The sequence below is a fragment of the Seriola aureovittata genome, chromosome 6 (genome assembly GCF_021018895.1).
Source record: "Seriola aureovittata isolate HTS-2021-v1 ecotype China chromosome 6, ASM2101889v1, whole genome shotgun sequence".
Classification (NCBI taxonomy): domain Eukaryota; kingdom Metazoa; phylum Chordata; class Actinopteri; order Carangiformes; family Carangidae; genus Seriola; species Seriola aureovittata.
In genome coordinates this window covers 7,218,188-7,238,288 of record NC_079369.1, presented here as the reverse complement: position 1 = coordinate 7,238,288, position 20,101 = coordinate 7,218,188, and the positions used below count along the sequence as shown (strand labels likewise).

Here is a 20,101-nt window from a genome sequence, read left to right as displayed (position 1 = left end):
ATCATTTTAGAGCAGAGCAGTGAAACTCTTATTAAACTTATTCAGGGTAGAAGTTTCTTTCATTCTCATGGATATTTGACAACTTTCTCACTGATATGAACTGTGGTGCTGAGAGTGAGCGACAAAAATGTTTTAGTCTTATATATATATATATATATATATATATATATATATATATATAATGTATTAGGGAATATCATGCACTATGGATAACTCATGATAACTATCGCTAAGTAAACAAACTTCCAAAGAGCACTGGCCTCATAAACCGGACTTCAGTCCGACTTCTTTCTTTCATTTCACTGTCCCACAACATGGCAACCCAGACTTCTGAAAGTCAAACACCAAGGCCAATCACAAAGCCCGAAACATCCTTCAGAAGGCGTGCCCTGTGAGCAGCCTGCGAGACACAGCTAACATCTTTCGGGTTACAGCACAGGGCATGCCGGGCGGGTGGATAATATGTTTGTAACGAGAGACAAAAGATCTATTTAATTAATTTAGCTCACATAATTTGATCTTTCTTGATACAAATTAAAGCTTCATACAATTTTTGATGCGTTATTGTCCGTACAAATATTCTGAAACGTTACAATACACAAAACACCGAGCAAAGTACAACGCGGCTCTTTAAATCAAACACCTCTAGCGGTGATCAGTAACTTGGCGCTGACCAATCAGCGAAGGCTATTGAAGCAAGCGACACACTCCCGCCAATTCCGACTGAGGAGCGCGAGGCAGGCAGTGGGGTAAACCAAGGGAGTATGTGGGAGATACGGAAAGAGAATGCGTTATGTTTTATTTGAAATAAATTAGAATTACATGTAATTTAAATAGCAGCACAGCATCTGGTTTGTTATCGGGGACATTCTCGGGTGTTTATACGAACCGTGCCATTGTTTTGAAGTTGTTTTGCCCGAGAATACTACAAACGAGAGGAGCCCGGGGTCAGTGGTTGGGATGTTGGCCGCGGAAAACCCATCTGTGGACGGACATTTGGCAGCATCGACTCCCCGCAGAAGAGGTAAAGCTAATGCCATGTCTAACAGGCCTGCAGAGGGTCTTAACAACATGCCAAACGTTCACTACTATAATGTGGACTTGGTGCAGTTCCGTTTATACTAATTGGCGAGCACAACATAATGAAAAACTTTAGTTTAAAGATAAATCAGCCCGCTTCTCAATGCTCAGTTGGGTAAGGCCATTAACCTCGTTTTCCCCAACGACATCACTTAATGTCTGCTATTGTCATTGTTATGAGACAAACTTTGACTGATTTAATATGAAACTCGCCCGCTAACTTTTCAAACGTTAAAGCTAGCTGTGTATAGCTAACGTGCTACCTGGTCTTGGTTGCTGTTAGGGCTCGGTTTAGTTTATAGTCTGGCGTAGGGGAGATAACTTTGAGGATCAGATTATATATCAAAGGATAGGCTAATTGGGGGTAGATATACGGTTAGGTTCAGGCTAAGGTAAGTGGACACACATCGACTGAAAAACAGACTGACTAACCCTTCGACATAACACTGGTATTGCTAATTGCTATTTCGGAAGCTTTAACGTCAGATAAACAGTAACGTCACGTTAAAGTAAGTCATGCCTCAAAATACTAATGTTTTTCATCCACAAGTCTGTTGTTGTCCGTTAAAAGTGTATATATTTGTGGCAAACTTTGCTGCTAGCTCATAGCTACGCCCGTGGTACTTAGCAAAGTTGCTAGTTTTGTGGGGTTAGCAGTCAAGCTAGTCCTGTTAGCACCCCGTGAGGTAGTTAACGTTAGCACCAAACATAAAAGCCGGTCCCATAGGTGAACCTCTACAGCTGCTCATTTGTCGTAGATCTTCCCCAAATCCAAGGTTCCTGTGGCTGTAATAAATAATATTATAACCATTTGCTATAGTTGTTCGAAGTTTTCGGCGAGTTATTATGGCCAGGCAAGCAGCATTTGCTTGACAGCCCCTAAGGTGCGTGCCCTGCGGACTCGGCTGGGCCTGCTGCACCGACTTATATACCGGTTGGCGGGAGAGCAAACCAAACACAACCATTACATTCATTGTAACACCGTAACATTAGCACACCGACATTGCAAACTATTGTGACATTTAATGAAACATCTTGAAAAACGGTACTCTCGGGCGTTATTGCAAGTCGGTAAGAGTTTCACATTATCACGGGGTGATGAGTATTTTACGACACACAGTACAGTAGCTGCACTGGCATGTGGTTATTTCGGTAGTAAACTAACGTTACGTTGCTAAAAGCGGAGCGTTAACAGAAAGAGTGGCTGAGGGGAGTTGTTAATGTGTTAAATGTGTGATCCGCATCAAGGTTGTTATAGTTATTTCAAATGAGTTATGTACTGAGATGCTTTATTTGCAGTGATGGTCGTTTTAAGTTAGTACTGCTTTTTCATCTGCCACCAAACGCTTATCAATCACCCAGTTAGTTCAACATTTGTAAAAAAAATGGTCATTTATGGATTTTCTTCAACCAATTTCAGTGCTGGTGCATTATGTCAGACTTGTAATATTGAAGTTTAGTATTGACACTAAGTATTGTTTTCTGATGTGCCTGTGCTTTTGTTCTTTTCAGGCATGGATTGTAAGTCAAGTAACAATGCCAACAAGAAACTTGTACAAGGTAATATCAAATAAGTTTTTATTTTTCAAGATTTTTGACACTATTGAAAGATCATGACAATAAGACATTATCTGATTCCATTGATGATATCTAGATCTAGCATGGACAGTTGATAATTTAAACTAATCATGTCTTACGTTTACAGTGCCTATTAATGATTATTGCACCTTTGTGTATTCCTTCTGCCCTCTTGATTAATCCCCACTTTTGTGTATTTTTGATCCTCACTTTTGGTTGGTATTATATTTACATAGCGCAAGTTGAAATTATTGGAGTATTAACCCTACTAATACACACAAGATTTTCACAAGTTAAGATTCAGTTATGCTTTGTTATATCTGTAAATATAATATTTTAATATATTAATAATATTTTGTTATGTGAACAGATACAATACAGCAACTATTATGGTGATTCAGGGTGTTTATGTTATTTATTTGTTAATGTTTTTATTCTGCCTGCAGCTCGCCTCCCATTCAAGCGCCTGAACCCTGAACCTAAAGAGAACCAGCCGCCTAAACGCCCCTGTGCACATGCCTGTCCTGAACCTTCAGACAGGGAGAATGAGAATGAGTCCTCTCAACTCCCTGTGCACAGCGGACCACCCTTGGTTAATGGTCGTGGGCCCCTTGATGGCTTCCTGAGCCGAAGGTGCCCTGCAGCCTCAGATGAAAACACGGTTATAGATCTGACTGAGGACAAAGCTTCTCCTGTAAAGTGCCTTGTTTCACCTGCTCCTGTGTCTCCCTGCCTCCCAAAAAAAGACAAGCATCAAGGCAAAGACAAAACTGCTTCTCCTGAGAAAACCAGCAACATTGATCCCACTCCTAAAACACACACTTTAGACTGTGTCAATGATGATGAAGTAGAAGAGGTGGAGGATAAAGATGGGAGTCAGACAGAATCTGTCTCACAACTTGACACAACACAGGATTCTGACAGTGAGCCAGAGGAGCAGGATGAGTCAGGAAACGTTTCCAGTTTGGGGAATAAGTCCATGCTGTCAGCTTCATCAGTCAGCTCCATGTCTGAAAGCTCACCAGAGAAGTCCAAGACCGATGACCCTACAACTACAGTATGCAGTATTGCTTTTTGTTTAATCCCTCTTAGGGTTGTGTAAAATTAGCCAGTTTACTATCACACAAAATTAATTCATCTGTGTTTCTAAGAATTTGTTTGGTAATTCATCACACAGAAAACATTATTTCAGGGTGGTAATACAAAGTGTGGTTTTTTTTTTTGCACAATAATCTGTTATTGGTTAGAGATTTAGATTAGCATTTGCTTTCTACTTTTAATAACATTTGTAACATGTTAACTTGATGTTCACTCATGAAGAATACATAGCATTTGATTGATCAATAATTAATTTTTTTCTCACTGATTTTATCACACTAGGTACCTGCTATATTGACATACTAAAATATCTGTTTATTCGTACAAATACCTCTGCTGATAATGTAACACCAGCATTTTGAGGATGTTTGTAAGCTCATTCAGATATATTCAGATATTTTTTTACCAGAACATTTTATTTGTTGTTTCATATTTAATACTGTGAAACACCTACAGTATTTTGGTAAAATCTCATTCTTGGATATAGAACAGTATCAATATTATTGCAATGATTTGTCCAGATATAACTTGTGCATAGAAAATATCAAGTAGATCAGATGTCAGATAAGGATTATCAGATTTGTTTTCCCCCTTCTCCTCATAGGAGCCAAAGACCACCCCCAAGTCACCAGCAGATCAGAAAAAGATCAAGAGACGCTCATTGAAGGTCAGACTTCTACTTTTCAGTTTGAAAATATGGCTTCAAACACAACCTGATTTATTATCTGTTATTATTATTATCTGTATTTCTTACCCACTTCATCATCATAATCATCATCATTTATTAAAAGGGTTATTTTGCAATTATAGAGTTTACAAGAACAAGAGGACAGGCTTCGTTTGCGACAGGAGAAGGAACGGCAGAAGGAAGAAGCTAAAGCTGCAAAAGAGAAAAAGAAAGAAGAAGCTCGCAAACTAAAGGAGGAACGAGAAAGGGAAAAACGGAAGAAAAAGGAAAAAGATGAGCGAGAGAAACGAGAGAAAAAGGAGAAGGAAGAGAAAGAGAAGGCAGAGAGGTTAAAAGCAAAAGAAGAGCTTCGGAAGTCCAAGCAAGAGTAAGTAACTTCCTACTATTCTTAAGTCAATGTTTGTCCATTTTAGATGTTTCCCGTGCCATAAGTCTGTTGGATAGAACTGTTTTAACAGATTGATTTTGGTGTGCTTAAAATTTACCTCAGGGCCAGGCTGGAAGAAAAACGGAAGAAAGAAGAGGAGAAGCGAATGAAGGAGGAAGAGAAAAGATTGAAAGAAGAGAAAGATGTAAGTTAATGTAGAAGAGTGTTGGTATGAGCTATACTAATGGGCAAAAGCTTCAGTAAACTGCCCAAGGTAAAAGCAAAAAAACTGTAGGTCACAAAAAAATGAATAATCATGTAAATGTCCTAGAAAACGGACCGTTTTCAGAGTTTAAGAAGTTGGTTAACTTACTGCTTTCTTGCAACAATAGAAGTAAATGAAGCTTCGAAAGTTAATGCAAAAAATTCAGGTGCACAAACTTTTGTTGATGACTTACAAACCCCCTGTCTGTACAAAGGCAGTGTAAGTGAGTAACTGTGTTACTACCTCTGATGCATTGTTAGGACAGTACTGTAATGTAGGCAGTACTACTGCACATTCATATCAGACTGCTGAGGAAATTGAAAGGAAAGCAACACATTGGTGGGAACTAATGAAAGAGTGCTGGGAGGAACACTGAACAATATTTCATTTAAATTCAAGTTAAGATTATTTATTCTATGCTTTAATTAGTACGCTGAGACTTTTCTGTAACAATTGAAAAGACTGAGGTGACTGAAACTTTTGTGGTAGATTTGACTGAATAATTCTTGATCAATGTGTTTTTTTTACAGCGTCTCAAAGCTGAGAAAGCAGAAATTACACGGTTTCTACAGAAACCCAAGATCCAGCAGGCACCAAAGGTTAGTAGGTCTCACTCTTCAGAACACCAAAATGTGATATTGGTTTCACTTAACTTGTGAAGTTGTTGCCTAAAGCTGTTATTTTAACATCTTTACGGAATAATCTACATCACCAGTTTAAAAGGTGTAATGTTTGATTGAGTTTTACATGCTCTGATCTCCTGTACTACCTGCCCCCTCCTTTTTTTAATAAAAAATTTAATTTAATTTAATTTTTTTTTCACGAAGGTCTCGTCCAAATGTGCACATTACAACTTTTTTTTTTTGTGTGTTTTGGCCGTTTGTCCACATGCAAGCTGCAGATTAGGTCACTGAAAATGGACCTTTTTGTAAAACTCCAGGGAAAGATGTCCAGATGTTTTCAGTGTTAACATGTGGACAGGGTTAACAGAGCTTTTGACTTCTCACACCATTGTTGTTTACCTATTGTAACTGGGTAGAGTTATATTGCCACCATTTGTTTTAGCATGCTCTTGACAGTGTGTTTTTGTGTTTTCATGTGGACAAAGATTTTAAGAATGAAAGAGGAAATAACTACATACATGTGAACTAGGCCTAAAATGGGATTCCGTATTAGTAAGTACAAAATATTATAACTGTAACCTGTTTTGTCCCCTTGCCATTTCAGACGCTCGCAGCTGCATGTGGGAAGTTTGCTCCATTTGAGATAAAAGAAAACATGGCTCTGGCACCACTGTGTCGGGTCCAGTGTGAGGACTCTGTTTTGGAGGAACTTGACCGGTGTTTGCTAAACCCTGCTGCTAACCTGAATGGACTCAAAGACTGGATCGGGCAAAAGCCCCGCTGGTCAGGGCCCACCAAACCCAGGCAGGTGGACTCGCTCAGGTAAGACTGGAAATGGTGATGATCCTGATCTACATACTCTGCTGACCCTTCATGTTAGTAACCTGTATTTTTATTTCTGAAGTGAGGTTCGTTTTGTTTTTTCTGCATCTGATAAGTACATCCCAGCATGATGTTGATTTTATAAATATGAAAAAAAAAGTAATTGCATTGGTAAAGAAAATGCCCATTAAGCTTTGTTAATCCTTTGATAAAAGTATTTCATCCATACAGGGCTTAATACAAGGTGGCCTCGTCAGATTGCTTGGGGTTAGGGTTAGGGTTTTATCAAACCAACGATGCAGAACATGAAGAAGTTTATCAAAGAAAACCCTCAAATTCTCACATCTAAGAAGCTCAAACAAGCAATGAGCACCATGGTTCATGCATTGTCGTAGCTACCTCAGCCACATGAATTTGCTGTGTGGCACTTTCAGGGTGCGTGTGTTGAGTGACTGTGATTTTCATATACATATAATAAAAATGCCCCAACCTGGACTGGACTGGCAAAAAGCCAGAAGGAATGTTTGATACCACATGTATGCGTAAATATAGATTTGGAAAAATTATTATAAATGAAAAACTTCAGAAAAGATTTCCTCTGTCTTTATGGTTAATCATTATTCTCTCTCCATCTCCCCATGTATACTATTTCCTCAGTGAGTGTATTGCAGTGGACAGACCTAAACCAGATGGTGTACCGGACCGTGAACGTTACGGATCCATGAAGCTTTTGCAGTTCCATGAGAACTACCGTCCAGCGTACTGGGGCACCTGGAGTAAGAAGAGTTCACACGTCTCACCTCGTTGCCCCCTCAGACAAGACAAGGTAAAGCTATTTTGCAAAGTCATCTTTCTTTTCAATTTACTGAGATCCCAGCAGTCAGAGACATTACATACTTTTTTAATGGTAAATTAATTGTACTATATTGGCAGATGTAATGTAACACAGATCTGTATTAACCAAGAAACTAGATTATGTAGGTATGCTTTTCAATCACTTTTAAGTGATTTTAGAATTTAGCTTTGATTCAATATTTGCACTTGATCCAAGAATTGTATACCTGTAGCTTTGACGCTTACAGCTGTGGTCTCTCACCACAGGATTTGTTGGACTATGAGGTGGACAGTGATGAAGAATGGGAGGAAGAGGAGCCGGGAGAGTCCCTGTCACATAGTGAAGGGGTAAGTTTCATTGGAGGATGAACAAGTATAGGTGTTCCTTTTATTTCAAGTTTTATGTTTGTTGTGTCTACATCAGTGCCCAGTGTCGTTTGGAGAACAGAGATGTGGGCCACACATTAATTACAATAACAATTATTTTAAAACGTAGTTTATAATCATGCAAAAATATTGGCATTGTCCATTTTGAAGGCTTCATAATTGTTTGGAGATTAAAATGAAGTAAAGTATGAAATGATTTGAACCACAACATAAATGAGTCCATGTTTTTCTTTTTTAAATAAGATGCCATTTGTCTATATCACACCAAGAAAGTAGAGATGTTTAATGAAGTTAATATCTGAATAATCATATAAAATATTTTTGGAGTGTCTTTTCTGACTGTATCATCAGCGTGAAAGGAAATATACTTATATTATTTTTTCTGAACTTGAGCAAACAACAAACTTATTATTTATCTTGTGTTTTCACAACAAGGAAAGTATTATGAAAAGAAATGATAATTGTACTTTTTAAAAGACTTTGAACTCTTGGTCATTTTCAGGAAGATGAGGAGGAAGGAGGTGAAGGTGAAGATGACGATGATGATGACGACGACGGCTTCTTTGTTCCTCATGGCTACCTTTCAGATGATGAGGGGGCACTGGAAGAGGAGGTATGATGAGGAGCTGCAATATTGTCTCCTTAATCTGAAAGACAGATCTTTTAGATTTTCTTTTTTCAAAATTCTTCCCGTTTGCACCACTATTAACACGCATGTAACCTCCCAGGAGGGTGGAGACCTGGAGAAGCAGAAACTGCGTCAGAAACTGAAAGCGAGGGAGTGGGACGAGCTGATGTCTACCAAGAAGAAGATGAAGGTGCTGGAGCCCGTGGTGAGGGGCTGCGTCTGGAAAGGAGAAGGACCTGGTTTGGATCTCTTCCAGCCTTTTGCTTTGTGTCTGGTCGAGCCTTTACCCAAGGCAGACACCAGCCTCAGCCCAGAGGAGCAGTCACAGAAGTGTCAGAAAGAAGCACAGTGTAAGTGTGTGTCACCTGATTCACTTTGATATTTGGACTAACATTGGGAAAACAGCCTTTAGATAATGCACTACCAGGGACTACTAGTGCCTATTAGCGTGACAGCCATTGGATGACTGACTGTTTGTAGTTTTTGTGGTTTGTCTGGCTCCATCAGCTTTAGTTGCTCTTATCAGCAGGCATTACCATACATTGCCAGAAACTATTTTATTTATTCTGCATCTGTTAAACTGTTTTGCCAGAAGTTCTCTATATGGAAGTGAAGTGTTAGTGCTGCACTAAAGTACAGCAACACAGCACTATTGTTCTTTTTTCTTTTTTTAGTGGAAGGAAACTTAAAGTAAAATAAATTGTGTTGGTGCATTTGCCATCAGTTGCAAGAAAGATTATCATCATTGTATGCATGTTTTTTGTTTTTGTTTTGTTTTTCTCATCTGTAATTCCTGATTCAACAATCGCAAAACCACCGTTGAATGTCTTTATTTTAAGAATTGTTACATATTTAGTCATTCTAGTAAGTGCTACATTAATCCTGACTGTCCCATTTCTCTATAAGTAGGTTTACTTTAAGTTTATCTTGAATTAGTAATAATAAGTTTAAACTAAACTTATTATTAACTTATGATTAATTATCCGGTTTCTGCCAAATGTACCTTTAAAATGTGACCTGCCGAGGAGGTAGTTTTCACCTGCATCTGTTTTTGTCAGCAGGATTAGACAAAAGGTACTGCACTGACCTTGCTGATGGGATGGGCCAGGGAAGAGCCTCTTATATTTTGGGGCAGATCCAGATCATTGACCATGAATAAGAATTATTATTAGTATTATTATTAATTTTCTCTGGAGTCTGGTGTATGTTGTTTGATGTAGACCTAGGCTGAGGTCTGCGCTCTCTTAGCGTCATTCTATTTCTTATTTAAACGTTAATATTGCTTTACTCTAAAAACTGTGTAATGTTCTTTCTCCCTCAGTACTTGGTCAGCTGCTACCTCTGCTGCATGGCAATCTCAACAGCAGCAAAGTGATCATCACTGAGTTTCAGGAGTTTTGTCGTCAGCAGACCTCATCCTCATCATCACCTCCTGAACTGTCCAGCCCTCAGAGCCCAGCAGAAAACATTCCTACCAGGTGAAACAATATTTGGTCATTCTCAAAATGAAATTTTTAAATGGTAAAAGTAAATACTGTTATCCTAATGATAATCTAATCCTCCTGTACTGACTAAAACAAATGTTTCTCCTCAAACATCTCTTTAATAAGGAGTTTTATTGTAAGACATGTTTGCCTTTCAAATAAGTAGTTTTAACAAACTGCTACATCAAGATTTACAGTTTTTATATTTTACCTCAATTTTTTTTCCTTTCATCAGAATACACCTGAAGCGCCTCATAAGGAACAATGCTGTTTATGAGAAGCGCTCAACTTACAGACGCTGCTGCTGGTATGTGCACACAGAAGTCCTTTCCTCTTTTAGCCAGGAAGCTCTTCCAGTGCCCTGCCAGTGGACCTACCTCACCACAGGAGCTCGGGAAGAGTCCCGTGAAGAACCCCAGGTGGCCACAGGCTCTCAGGGAAACTCTCCCACTACACCTCAGACCTCCTCCACCACGTCTTCATCCTCCAACAAAAGGAAGAGCACAGGCAGCATGTCAATCACCAAGTTCATGAAGAGATGCACTGATCCTGAGCAGGTAGAGAAACGCCCTCAAACAGATCACTTATTTATTTACTGTGACATTTAAGTTTTTTTGTACCTTAGTTAGTAGGTGATTGATGCCCCTTTTGGCATATTTTCATAGAGATTATCATTTTATCAAGATTTTTACAAGTTTATTGTAGCTTAGTGTCGTATCAAATGGTCTTATTTCTCTGTCCTTGCCAGACGGAAGCAATTGAGGCAGATGGTTTTCAAGCTGACACTGAGGATGACGATGAGGACGACTGTGTCATCATCTCCACACAGAGTGGTGAGTTACACAGTAAGGATAAAAAGCTGTCATGGTCGACTTTATGTTTAAATGTTTAATGTTTTAAAGATTCAGACTTCTTAATATTTTTTGCAACATTGTGATTTTTAAGATGTATGATCAAATGCATATTGCTAATAAATTAATTTTAAAATGGGAGCAGATATAATTGTCACTTAGACCAGCTCTGGTGATGGAATAGGACATTGTGGCCCACATAATCAATTTTTACAACTACAGCTATATGCATACAAAATCTGTGTAGACATATTCTCTTATTACAGATAAGTCTCTGGTGGCGGATTAATTTGAATAGTAAAACAGCAATAGTTAAACATTTTTGTAAATGCACTCAGTGGCCTTCTTTCTGTGAGTTGAACTGGCATTATGCTTCTACAAAGATGCATGTAAACGCCTGAGAACCTATAAAGAGAAAGGTGTTGTGACGAAGAGTAGGTTGCTGAGGAGCAGACGCACACATTTCCCAGATCTTAATGTGCTGTACAGATCTGGGCATCAATTAAGCTGACTGGATGATCTAACTCCTGCTGGGAAGTGAGTTCACAACAGAAATAAACAAATGTTATACAAGTTGTGGGTTATGAAGAGTACAGGGATAAAACCTAAATGTCTCAGAGCAACCCCCATGAATATTCACCTCCAGTCTTTAGATGATAGGACTGATACCACTCATGTTTTGTCACTGGAGCTGGGAGCGAATTAGCTTACCTAGCAAACAGAGTACAAGCAAGAGGGAACTGAGCCTGGCTCTGTCCAAGGTTTTGAAAAAAATATGCCACAAGCACATGTGCACTACTTGAGGTGTGTGTGTGTGTGTGTATCTTATTTGCCCAGTCTAATAGAAATGTAAAAACAATTATTAAAATGCCTCACTCATTTACAAACTCTGGATTACAAACTGGATTTTATCAACCAAACTTTACAGAATCCAGTTTTTAGATGGCTGTGTAATTTATTTACTTTTTCATAAATTAAATTAAGTCTCATTAAATTTCACTCTCAAGGCCCAACCAGAGAAAACTCCTCCAACGAGGGAGACGTCCTCATGGAAGTCACTCCCTCCGACACAGCAGCTCTCCCTGTGGCCAGCGCTGCTCCTACACTCGCCACTGCCTGAGGACGGGATAAACCATCTCCCCCAACCAAGCTACTCCTGTTTCCTCATACATTTCTCCTTCCTGATATTGAACTCTACCGTGTCCAAGACAGAATGAAGTCTTCAAGCAAGATGAACAACCACACCCTGGTACAGGCAACTCGGCAGGCGGCGTCTGCTGAGTGTTATGAGTTCCCTCTCACCTAATATTTTTAAAGGAGCCACGAACCATTTTTCCAGTAAAATGTAATTGTGCATAAAATCTGAGAATCTGGCTTGATCATTGAGGGCAGGTTTGTCCAATGTTCACTAACTATGAGTCTGATTTTTGTATTGAAGTTTCAGTCAGCCTTAATTGGAACGTGAACGTCTTTCAGGCACTGCTTTAGCTACAGCAGTTTGGGTTGAACAGGAGGAGGAAGAGCAGAATTTAAATGCCTAATATTCACAAGAATCATCCAAGACATCAAGAACAGCATTATTTACGGTTTTGAAATGTTGAATTCATGATGTGGATTTCTTGCGCTCTAAATGTATATAGTTTACCAGAAATTAGAGTTGGGGAAATGGGAGGCTTAAAGTCCATCTGTACATTTCCCTTTGATTTCAGTGGGTGCATTTATTCTGCAATTTCCAATTCTGACAACTCACTGGTGTAGTTGCTAGATCTGTACTTGTACAGTTAGGTCCAGTGTCACCATGTTTTATAAATATGTATTTTGTGTATTTTCAAGAAAACTTGAACAGGATAAATTCATTAAACATGAATAAAAGTACTGCACTTTTATCTTCTGTTCATTATTCGCCCCTTGATCTGGGTGCCTTTGCTAGTGTGATGCTATCACCATTCAAACAGGTTAATATTTCCTATCAGGACCTGTACTGTTTACTTAATATCATGTTTAATACAGGAGTCTGTTCAGCAGTGACTGCTCAACAGTGAATCTAATATGGCTTTTTGTCTGTAAAACGGTAACAATTATTGAACCCTTGAAGTCTATATTTGGTAGAGGCATCTTTATCAACACATAGCTTGAAATCATTTGTGCACATCTGTGCACTGCAATTTTCATAACAAAGGTAACTTCCTCTTAAGTTTCCTGGAAAAGACTTTGTCACTAATTATAAGGGAAAACAATGTTTTTCCTTGAAAGAAACGCTTGAGTTAAACCCCGCTGAATGTATTAAGTCTTCATTTATCGGACACTTGAGTCTTTTACATGTTATGCTCACCTGAAGACAGATTTCACATCTTGGCATGTCCGGTTGACCTGCTGAATACACTTTTGCACCTGATATTTTTAGTACCAGATCGCATATTTCTCTCCAAGAAATTTAGGAGAAAATAAATCAGGAAAAAAAAGCTGCACTTATTCCCCCATCCATTGCAAAACTGCTCAAGTGCAGACAGGGTTGTCCTTCAGGATTTCTGGATTTTGCTGCTGAGGCAGCTACACAGAAGTGTTCACACCTGATGAAGCTGCCACCACCAAGATTCATGGTGGAGATGGTGTCTTTCTGCTCATGTAATAAAACGGCGTAGCATGAGTGGATTAGCAAAGAAAGCCGTCCATTAATGGCTTACATTTACGTCAGATATCCATATGGTGTTTTAAAGGTCTTGGTTTGTGTTCAAGAAAGCTTTTTAGGGAATTCAACATTGTAATGGTTGTTGTATTATACACAGTATGTCATGTGTCAGTAGTTGAAGTAAACAGACTTGCCTCATAATTGTGTTTATTAAACAAAAGTTATGATGCAGTGCAAGCGATTTTCTTTTTTTTTTTGTTTTTACAGGCGGGTTAAAAAGCAATAGAACACAACTCAGAACATCTGGACAGATCACAACTGCTCACTGATTAATTTAATAAGATTACAATGCTGTTAAAACACTTAACACCCTTCCATCGAATACCTGTGGAGTACAGAAATGTTTCTTATGACTTACATGGCCTTACAAACACTGGGAGTGTATCAAATCCTTCATGAAACCGATTCTTGAGATCAGCTTGTTACAAGTTGTGTTTTTGGTGTGCAACTGAAATTGATGCAGGTTTAAGATGGTGAGGGGAAAAAAAAAACCCTACAACTTTCACTTGGGATGTATTAGATGAGTGGTGAGAGGTAGGTTGTTGTCATCTTAACTAACCACCGGCAAGACGAGCTATAAATAGCTTTTACACATTTGCCTGGTGTATATTCATACAGCAAAACCACCACCAAAACAAATGTATTAACCTTCAATGACACGTTTCCAGGAAAAAAGGTGGATCTGAAACACTTAACATTAATGCCAGAGAAAGTTGCTTATGTGAAGTTTCTGCAGTGAACTAAATTAAATAGCTGTAATTTTACATTTTGGGCATTATACACACCTAGTGTTTTATATAGTTTTAAATAAAATACAAGAAAATATTTTGGTATTAGAATTGACAGCACATGTCTGACTCTCTGTATTGGGGACCGTATCTCTAAATATTTGCCTCAGCTTTAGACCAAGTCAAACTATCCAGAAAACAATGTTTGATTTATGATTCATGATCTGGGCTTGTGCTCATACATAGAAAAGTCATTACATTTGACCTTTTGATTATCGGAGCATCCACAAAAGCCTGTTTGTTGTACAACACTAAGGAGTGCAAGGCCACTGCAGAGCAGAGGACAAACAAACAACAGAAGCTTATGTATATTTGTGGTCACTGAGCCAGATTCATATCAAAATCAGACCAGTCGTCTATCAGATGACAGATTAAACAACTAGATAACCTTGAACACTGGCAAACAAAATTTAAAGCATTTCGAGCCAGTGCCAGCCTTGAGTAAAGCCAGTGCACTAACACCCAGTAGCTTTTGAAACCAAAGGAGCTACTGTAGGTGCTGAGATACTAAATACAATTCAATACTAAATACAATTCAAAAACAGTTTCCTATTCTTGATTTTATTCTATGTGACAGTGCAGTCAGATGTGTATATTTTATTTTTGTTAAGCAAGAGGGACTGTTTACTTAAAAAAACAAAAACAAAGGAGGAAGTGGTGACAGCTAAAACAAGGTCTCTCAACATGCCACATGAAGTATACCTGACTGGTTGGCTGCAGGGTAGAGCACAGAGGACTGCTGAGTCTGTTTACTACACAGCATGTACATTCAGGATGCATCACAAAACAACACGTGTCCCTTGCTTTCTCCTCTCCTCTGTTAGTTGTGCTTCAACAGAATGTGCTGCTGAGACAGACTGCAGGGTGACACAATCCCCACAGTGAAGACGGAGGGGTATGCTCAGCAGAACAAGCGCATTGAGGGTGAAGATGCCCCTAGTCTATCACTGCCAATGACGTAAGTTAGCATTTGTAAAAAAACAAAAAACACAATCATCACTAGTTGTTTGTAAGGAGCGATTTCAACCCTGAAGTGCCAGGCTGGAAGGTAGCAGGGAGAGTTCAGGGACAGAGTACGTCTGCTCAGTCAAGGGTCCGAATGGTTTCCAGCAGCTCTGGTTTGAGAAGGGTGGGGCTCTTTCCACCTGCAGCTGCAATATCTGCCTGCACAGCTGTATCCCAGGCAAAGGTGAGCAGAGCTGCAGGGACCTATGAAAAAACATACAGATATACTTAAATATTAACTGATTGTTCTATTAATTAATATGGTAAAATATTGACAAATGAATAGCAAGTTGTTACAATATATGAAATATTCTAAAATATACAAAAATATTCTAAAAGTGGTTTGTTTACAAGATAAATTCTTGTCTTCTTAAATCTGGCGTTAAATATTTTTCACAAAGATCAAAACAAACAATGTGTTGTCAAAATCATTTGTTCCTACTAAGGACAAAAATCTTCTGGGCTAAAATACGCACTTTCATTAAAAAAATGTCTCAATATTTTCCAACAAAAGCTGCCCACTGTAGTTTTAGCAAAAGTTGCTCAAAACAGGCACAAAGTGCATTTGTTGGGAGTATTTTTTGTGGTGTCTTAGCAAGTATAAACGGCAGCAGGACATTGTACAGTATGTGGCATTGAGTCATAATAAAGTACAATGTCCATGTTCATAATAAAAAATCAGTTTGGCTCACTGAAGTCTTTCTGATGCAGCTCGAGGGCACAGACAATACTTGTTAGTAGGATCAATTCACTGTCAGTTTCTGTCTCTTCATTGTTTACAGTTTCAAGAAAGGTCTCTGGTTTCAACTCACCAAGTTTCGCTCTGCGAGAGCGACTTCTTCAGCCTCCTCTAGTTTTTGACCTCCAGGAGCAATGAGCTCAAAGGGCTGCCACCCGTCCGCCAGGGACTCCCGCACAAACCCAAACAACACAGGCAGCCGGTCCCACGCATAAAAGGTCCCTGGGGTCACAAAATTGCATTTACTGTCTCACTGCCATTTGTATGAAGACTATCAGCAAAAACAATTTTAATAGGTTTTTGAAAATTACAACTATAACTCAACTTTTTTCAATAATACTGATTAAAAACTCTGTTCTTACCTTGTAACAGGTTTCCATCAGGCAGTCTGATCCTGAGCAGGGTGTAGTTGTATTTCCTTCTCTCCCTCTGCTCCTCTTTCTCCCTCATGGCTTTTGTGCGCAGCATGGCGTTCTTCTCCACTAAATCACTCCTGAGAAACACACACAAGACAAACTGGTCATGGAGTGCAGGCTCCCTCAAAGGTTAGTCTCTGCTGATGGACAAACACTAATGGACCATGGTAATGGGAGTTGTACGTGACACACAATTTGGTATTTTTTGGCTTGAACATCCCTACCAGGATACTAGTTTTCTGTGTGATTACATGCGTTTTATAGTAAAACAGTGCATAGTGAAAAAGGGAAATAGAACAAAAAGACTCAATCAATTGACTAAAGAAAGTGTTGCGATACAGTCTTTAAACTACCCTTCACCACTGAATTGAATTTACTGTTGACTTATTTTACATTTGCTATACATCCAATCTAAATTTAATCTTTTTATTAATGTATCAATCTATAAATGTAGTTCCTACAACTTAGACTGGAGCATCTGTTAACAAGGACTCTATACTTCTGCTGTTGCTCCCTCTTCAGCTCCTCTGCCGTCAGGTTGTAGAACTCTGAGGGCAGCTCGAAGCGTTGGGCGTTGGGAGACGGTCTGAAAGCTTGAGGCTGTCTGTCCAGCTGAGCTCTGATTGGCTCTCCACTCTGAAGTCGATCCCTCCTCTCCTTCATCAGCTCCAGGGCATCGGGACTCTGCTCTGGTAACACCAGGAACTCCTCATCCTCCTCTGATCTCCAGGAAAGGTGAGCACAAGTGAAAACATGTTATGACTGTTAATCAAGACTTGTGTTTGCCATGTTAACTTTTTTTTTTTTTTTTTTATTGATCTGTTGACTGTGATATATCAGTGAAAAACCACTGGCCAGTGCACAGAAAACAGCTTACGGGTATTTTTCAAAAGCATCAGGATTAATTTTTAATTTACCTTGACCCTCTACAGCAAACATAACGCTTATGAAGCCCAGGGCCTGCAGGAACTCTCTACTGCCCTCCACAGAACGCACTTTCTCCTGATACAGAACAAAAAGGAAGAATGAACTAAAAGAAATGCAAAACTCTTTCTCCTCAAAGGGATTCCATAAAATCTGAGTCTCTAGTTACTTACACACCTGAAACACCTTGTTGCTGAGTTTAATCTTCCTGTATTTCTCCTCTGTGGGACACTTACATATATTTTCCACATACCTGTTGAAAAAACAATGAACAAATGTGAAATAACAGGATAATTTTAAAATATTAAGTTAATGAATAAATTTAATTCTGAGAGAATAGTTAAAAAAAAAAAAAACAGCTCAAAAATTAAAGTCAATCTTAGTTGAACATAATCTTTCATCTGTCATTAGTATCATTGTCAATTACTGCCAAGTGTCTTACTTGCTTATGATGTCGACAGCAGTCTTCACTTTCTCTTTGTCTTTGTTAAATGTGTGGATCATCATAACAGAGGCCTCAACTGCATCCTCCTCAAACCTCTGACAGTGAAACAGAGTCCATGTTTTATCAACAGTACAAGCTAGGATATAATTGAATCCCATTCAAATCACAGTATTACGCTGCAAGCGCATTCCAATTCAAGCTAAAACAAGAACAAGTGACGATATCTTCGGACGTACCATTAAAATGGCCTCTTTAATGTGTACTTCCCTCTCACTCTTAGTTAAAGTGGCTCCAGTTAGCGGACAGGTGAAATACACACCTGACACTGAGAGACAGGCGGGATCTTTCACTGGCACGTGGGATCCCTGTAAAGAAAATGTTATTCACTAGTATCATCAGACTAAATACTTGTCACTGTAGGAATATAATCTTGAAGGTGATACTTCAGAAAACTTGATTTAACCGAACAAATCGGTATATTACTTACCTCTGCTGTAGCTGCCTTATCTTTTTCAGCCAGTGCAGCCGCCTCTGCCTCCAGTTCCCTTTTAACTATGAGCAAATGCAGAAAATCATGCCATTATATGTCCTTTCTAGTGGTCAGTGTATTTAGTATAACCAAAATATCATCAGTTTCATTAAAAAAGTGTGATTCTTTGGTCAAACTCTTATCTTGCAGTCAAACTATAGACTATAACCATTACCTACGAAGACATTCAAATGCCATCTGCTCATTAAATACTATAGTTCAACAGCTATATCCACTTTCCATAGATTTCATGGTTTGGGGATCTTACCTTAAAATATCAAACACATAGAATAAAAGGAAAAACCTCTACACTTTTGCAGCTTTTGCCATCAGCAAGGTAGCAAACAAAATGTGGCCTGATCATATAAGCACTAAGTAAAACATAAGACCTTCAATATCAGGAATGCACCAATTTGTTTTTTTAAGCCATTTGTTTTCAGCAAGTTGTCCTGAATGTGCAGAGAATTATAACATGTATTTTCTACGAAGCACATTCATCCCTTTGCCCTGATCTGAGTAACAGCCCCACATTTACATGTAATGACTTAAAAATAGCAACATTACTCAAAGCATGTTTGGTATCAGACACCACCCAGAGTGATTCATTACAAAAACTTGTGCATCACTGCAAATATGTGTGTTTACGTGTCTCACCCTGATTCCTAATGGCGTCCTGGGAGGTGTGGACCTTTGGCCGGGACTGCTGTTCAATCCTGGCCAGAGCTGCGGCTCCAGCCCTCTGTGCTCCTTCACTGGGAGCATGGCGGTTATGTTTGGCACTGGAGCTGCTCTGCAAAGCCTCAGGTTTGGTACTGTGGGGTTATGAGCAAAGAAAAGCCAAGTGAGGAGACATGTTACGACTTCACGTTAGCCCTAAAATCTCCCACTCATGAACTGAAGCTAACCCAAGCTATGTCACCGACAGCAAGCCCTCTATTTAACGAGCAGTTAAATCCTGGGTGGTTTAACAAACACTGCGAGTAGAAGTTTCTTTACATTGCTTAAACCATTGACTAAATAATCTTGTTCAAGGATTAACTGTTAGCTGCTCTGAAATTAGATGGACGCCTCCCACTGTGCTGAGTATTATATAATCTGTTGGCGCACAGTGTCAGACGATAAACGCTATCTAACAAACTGCAAAAGACCATTAATGAACATTGTTCTAGTGAGCTTTACGACATGCTTATAACAACCCAGTAATAATTTATGACTAGCTATCAGCTAACTCAATTTTGCACAGCGTTAGTCAGCTAGCTGAGTGGCTAGCTGAAGTTAGCGCTGTAGCAGCTGAGAAAAGTTTGCCATTTGCCTGGTATCTTGTGTTAGCTTCTTTCCAGGTCCCGCGGATTTAAATTTAATGTCTTTCTTAATGTCATCCAAAAACTTCTTCATTTCCGTTAGCTATCTGTGAAAATATGGCCGTAGAGACAGAGCACCCAGCCACTTAGCTAAGGGGAAGAGGACCAAAACAAAATTGCTTCTGCTGACTGAGAAACTGCTTCCGCCTCCAAAATTGGTCGTGTCGCCGCCTTGTGGCTGAGTTGAACACTGAAGAATAAAACGGACATAAGTGCAGTAATTGTGCTGCTTATGTTGTATAAAACATTTCTGGTTGGGATAGTGTGGGAAATAACTTAGATGCAAAGACCAAAGATCTGTGAGGAAGCATGAGTGACACAAGAAGGCCCAATCCCAATGTCCACCCTCACAGACTCACAGACTCTGACTTTCTCAAATAAATTGAAAGGGCAAATCTCAGCTTTGATCAATTTCAATGATCAAAAAGGCCAAATTGAGAACAATAACTGATGATATGACATAAAGTAAGAGAAGCACCTGCACAAAAAGTAATAAAACA

General features: G+C 39.1%; 2 protein-coding genes across 5 annotated transcripts; one reads left to right on the top strand and one right to left on the bottom strand.

Annotated features, from left to right (window-relative positions):
- The first annotated feature begins 451 nt into the window (after window positions 1-451).
- chaf1a (chromatin assembly factor 1, subunit A (p150)) lies at window positions 452-12,580 on the top strand. 4 transcript variants are annotated; one of them, XM_056378929.1, is made up of 16 exons: window positions 452-1,024; window positions 2,593-2,640; window positions 3,105-3,715; window positions 4,361-4,423; window positions 4,567-4,811; window positions 4,935-5,016; window positions 5,607-5,675; window positions 6,304-6,521; window positions 7,179-7,347; window positions 7,623-7,703; window positions 8,245-8,355; window positions 8,471-8,720; window positions 9,692-9,848; window positions 10,090-10,411; window positions 10,603-10,687; window positions 11,713-12,580. In XM_056378929.1, exons 1-16 carry the CDS (start codon window positions 961-963, stop codon window positions 11,823-11,825), a joined length of 2,688 nt encoding a protein of 895 aa, XP_056234904.1. In that variant the 5' UTR covers window positions 452-960; the 3' UTR covers window positions 11,826-12,580. The 4 variants fall into 4 exon arrangements, with proteins under 4 accessions (XP_056234904.1, XP_056234907.1, XP_056234906.1 ...); XM_056378932.1 differs by lacking the exon at window positions 452-1,024 and adding an exon at window positions 1,097-1,195; XM_056378931.1 differs by lacking the exon at window positions 452-1,024 and adding an exon at window positions 1,341-1,472.
- A 944-nt stretch (window positions 12,581-13,524) lies between these two features.
- ubxn6 (UBX domain protein 6) lies at window positions 13,525-19,732 on the bottom strand. The gene is made up of 11 exons (XM_056378937.1): window positions 19,553-19,732; window positions 18,895-19,052; window positions 18,199-18,263; window positions 17,948-18,076; window positions 17,709-17,806; window positions 17,444-17,519; window positions 17,260-17,344; window positions 16,842-17,061; window positions 16,289-16,419; window positions 16,000-16,148; window positions 13,525-15,391 (listed from the first exon to the last, which is right to left on the bottom strand). The coding sequence occupies exons 1-11, from the start codon at window positions 19,633-19,635 to the stop codon at window positions 15,266-15,268; spliced, it is 1,320 nt and encodes a 439-aa protein (XP_056234912.1). The 5' UTR covers window positions 19,636-19,732; the 3' UTR covers window positions 13,525-15,265.
- Window positions 19,733-20,101: the final 369 nt, after the last annotated feature.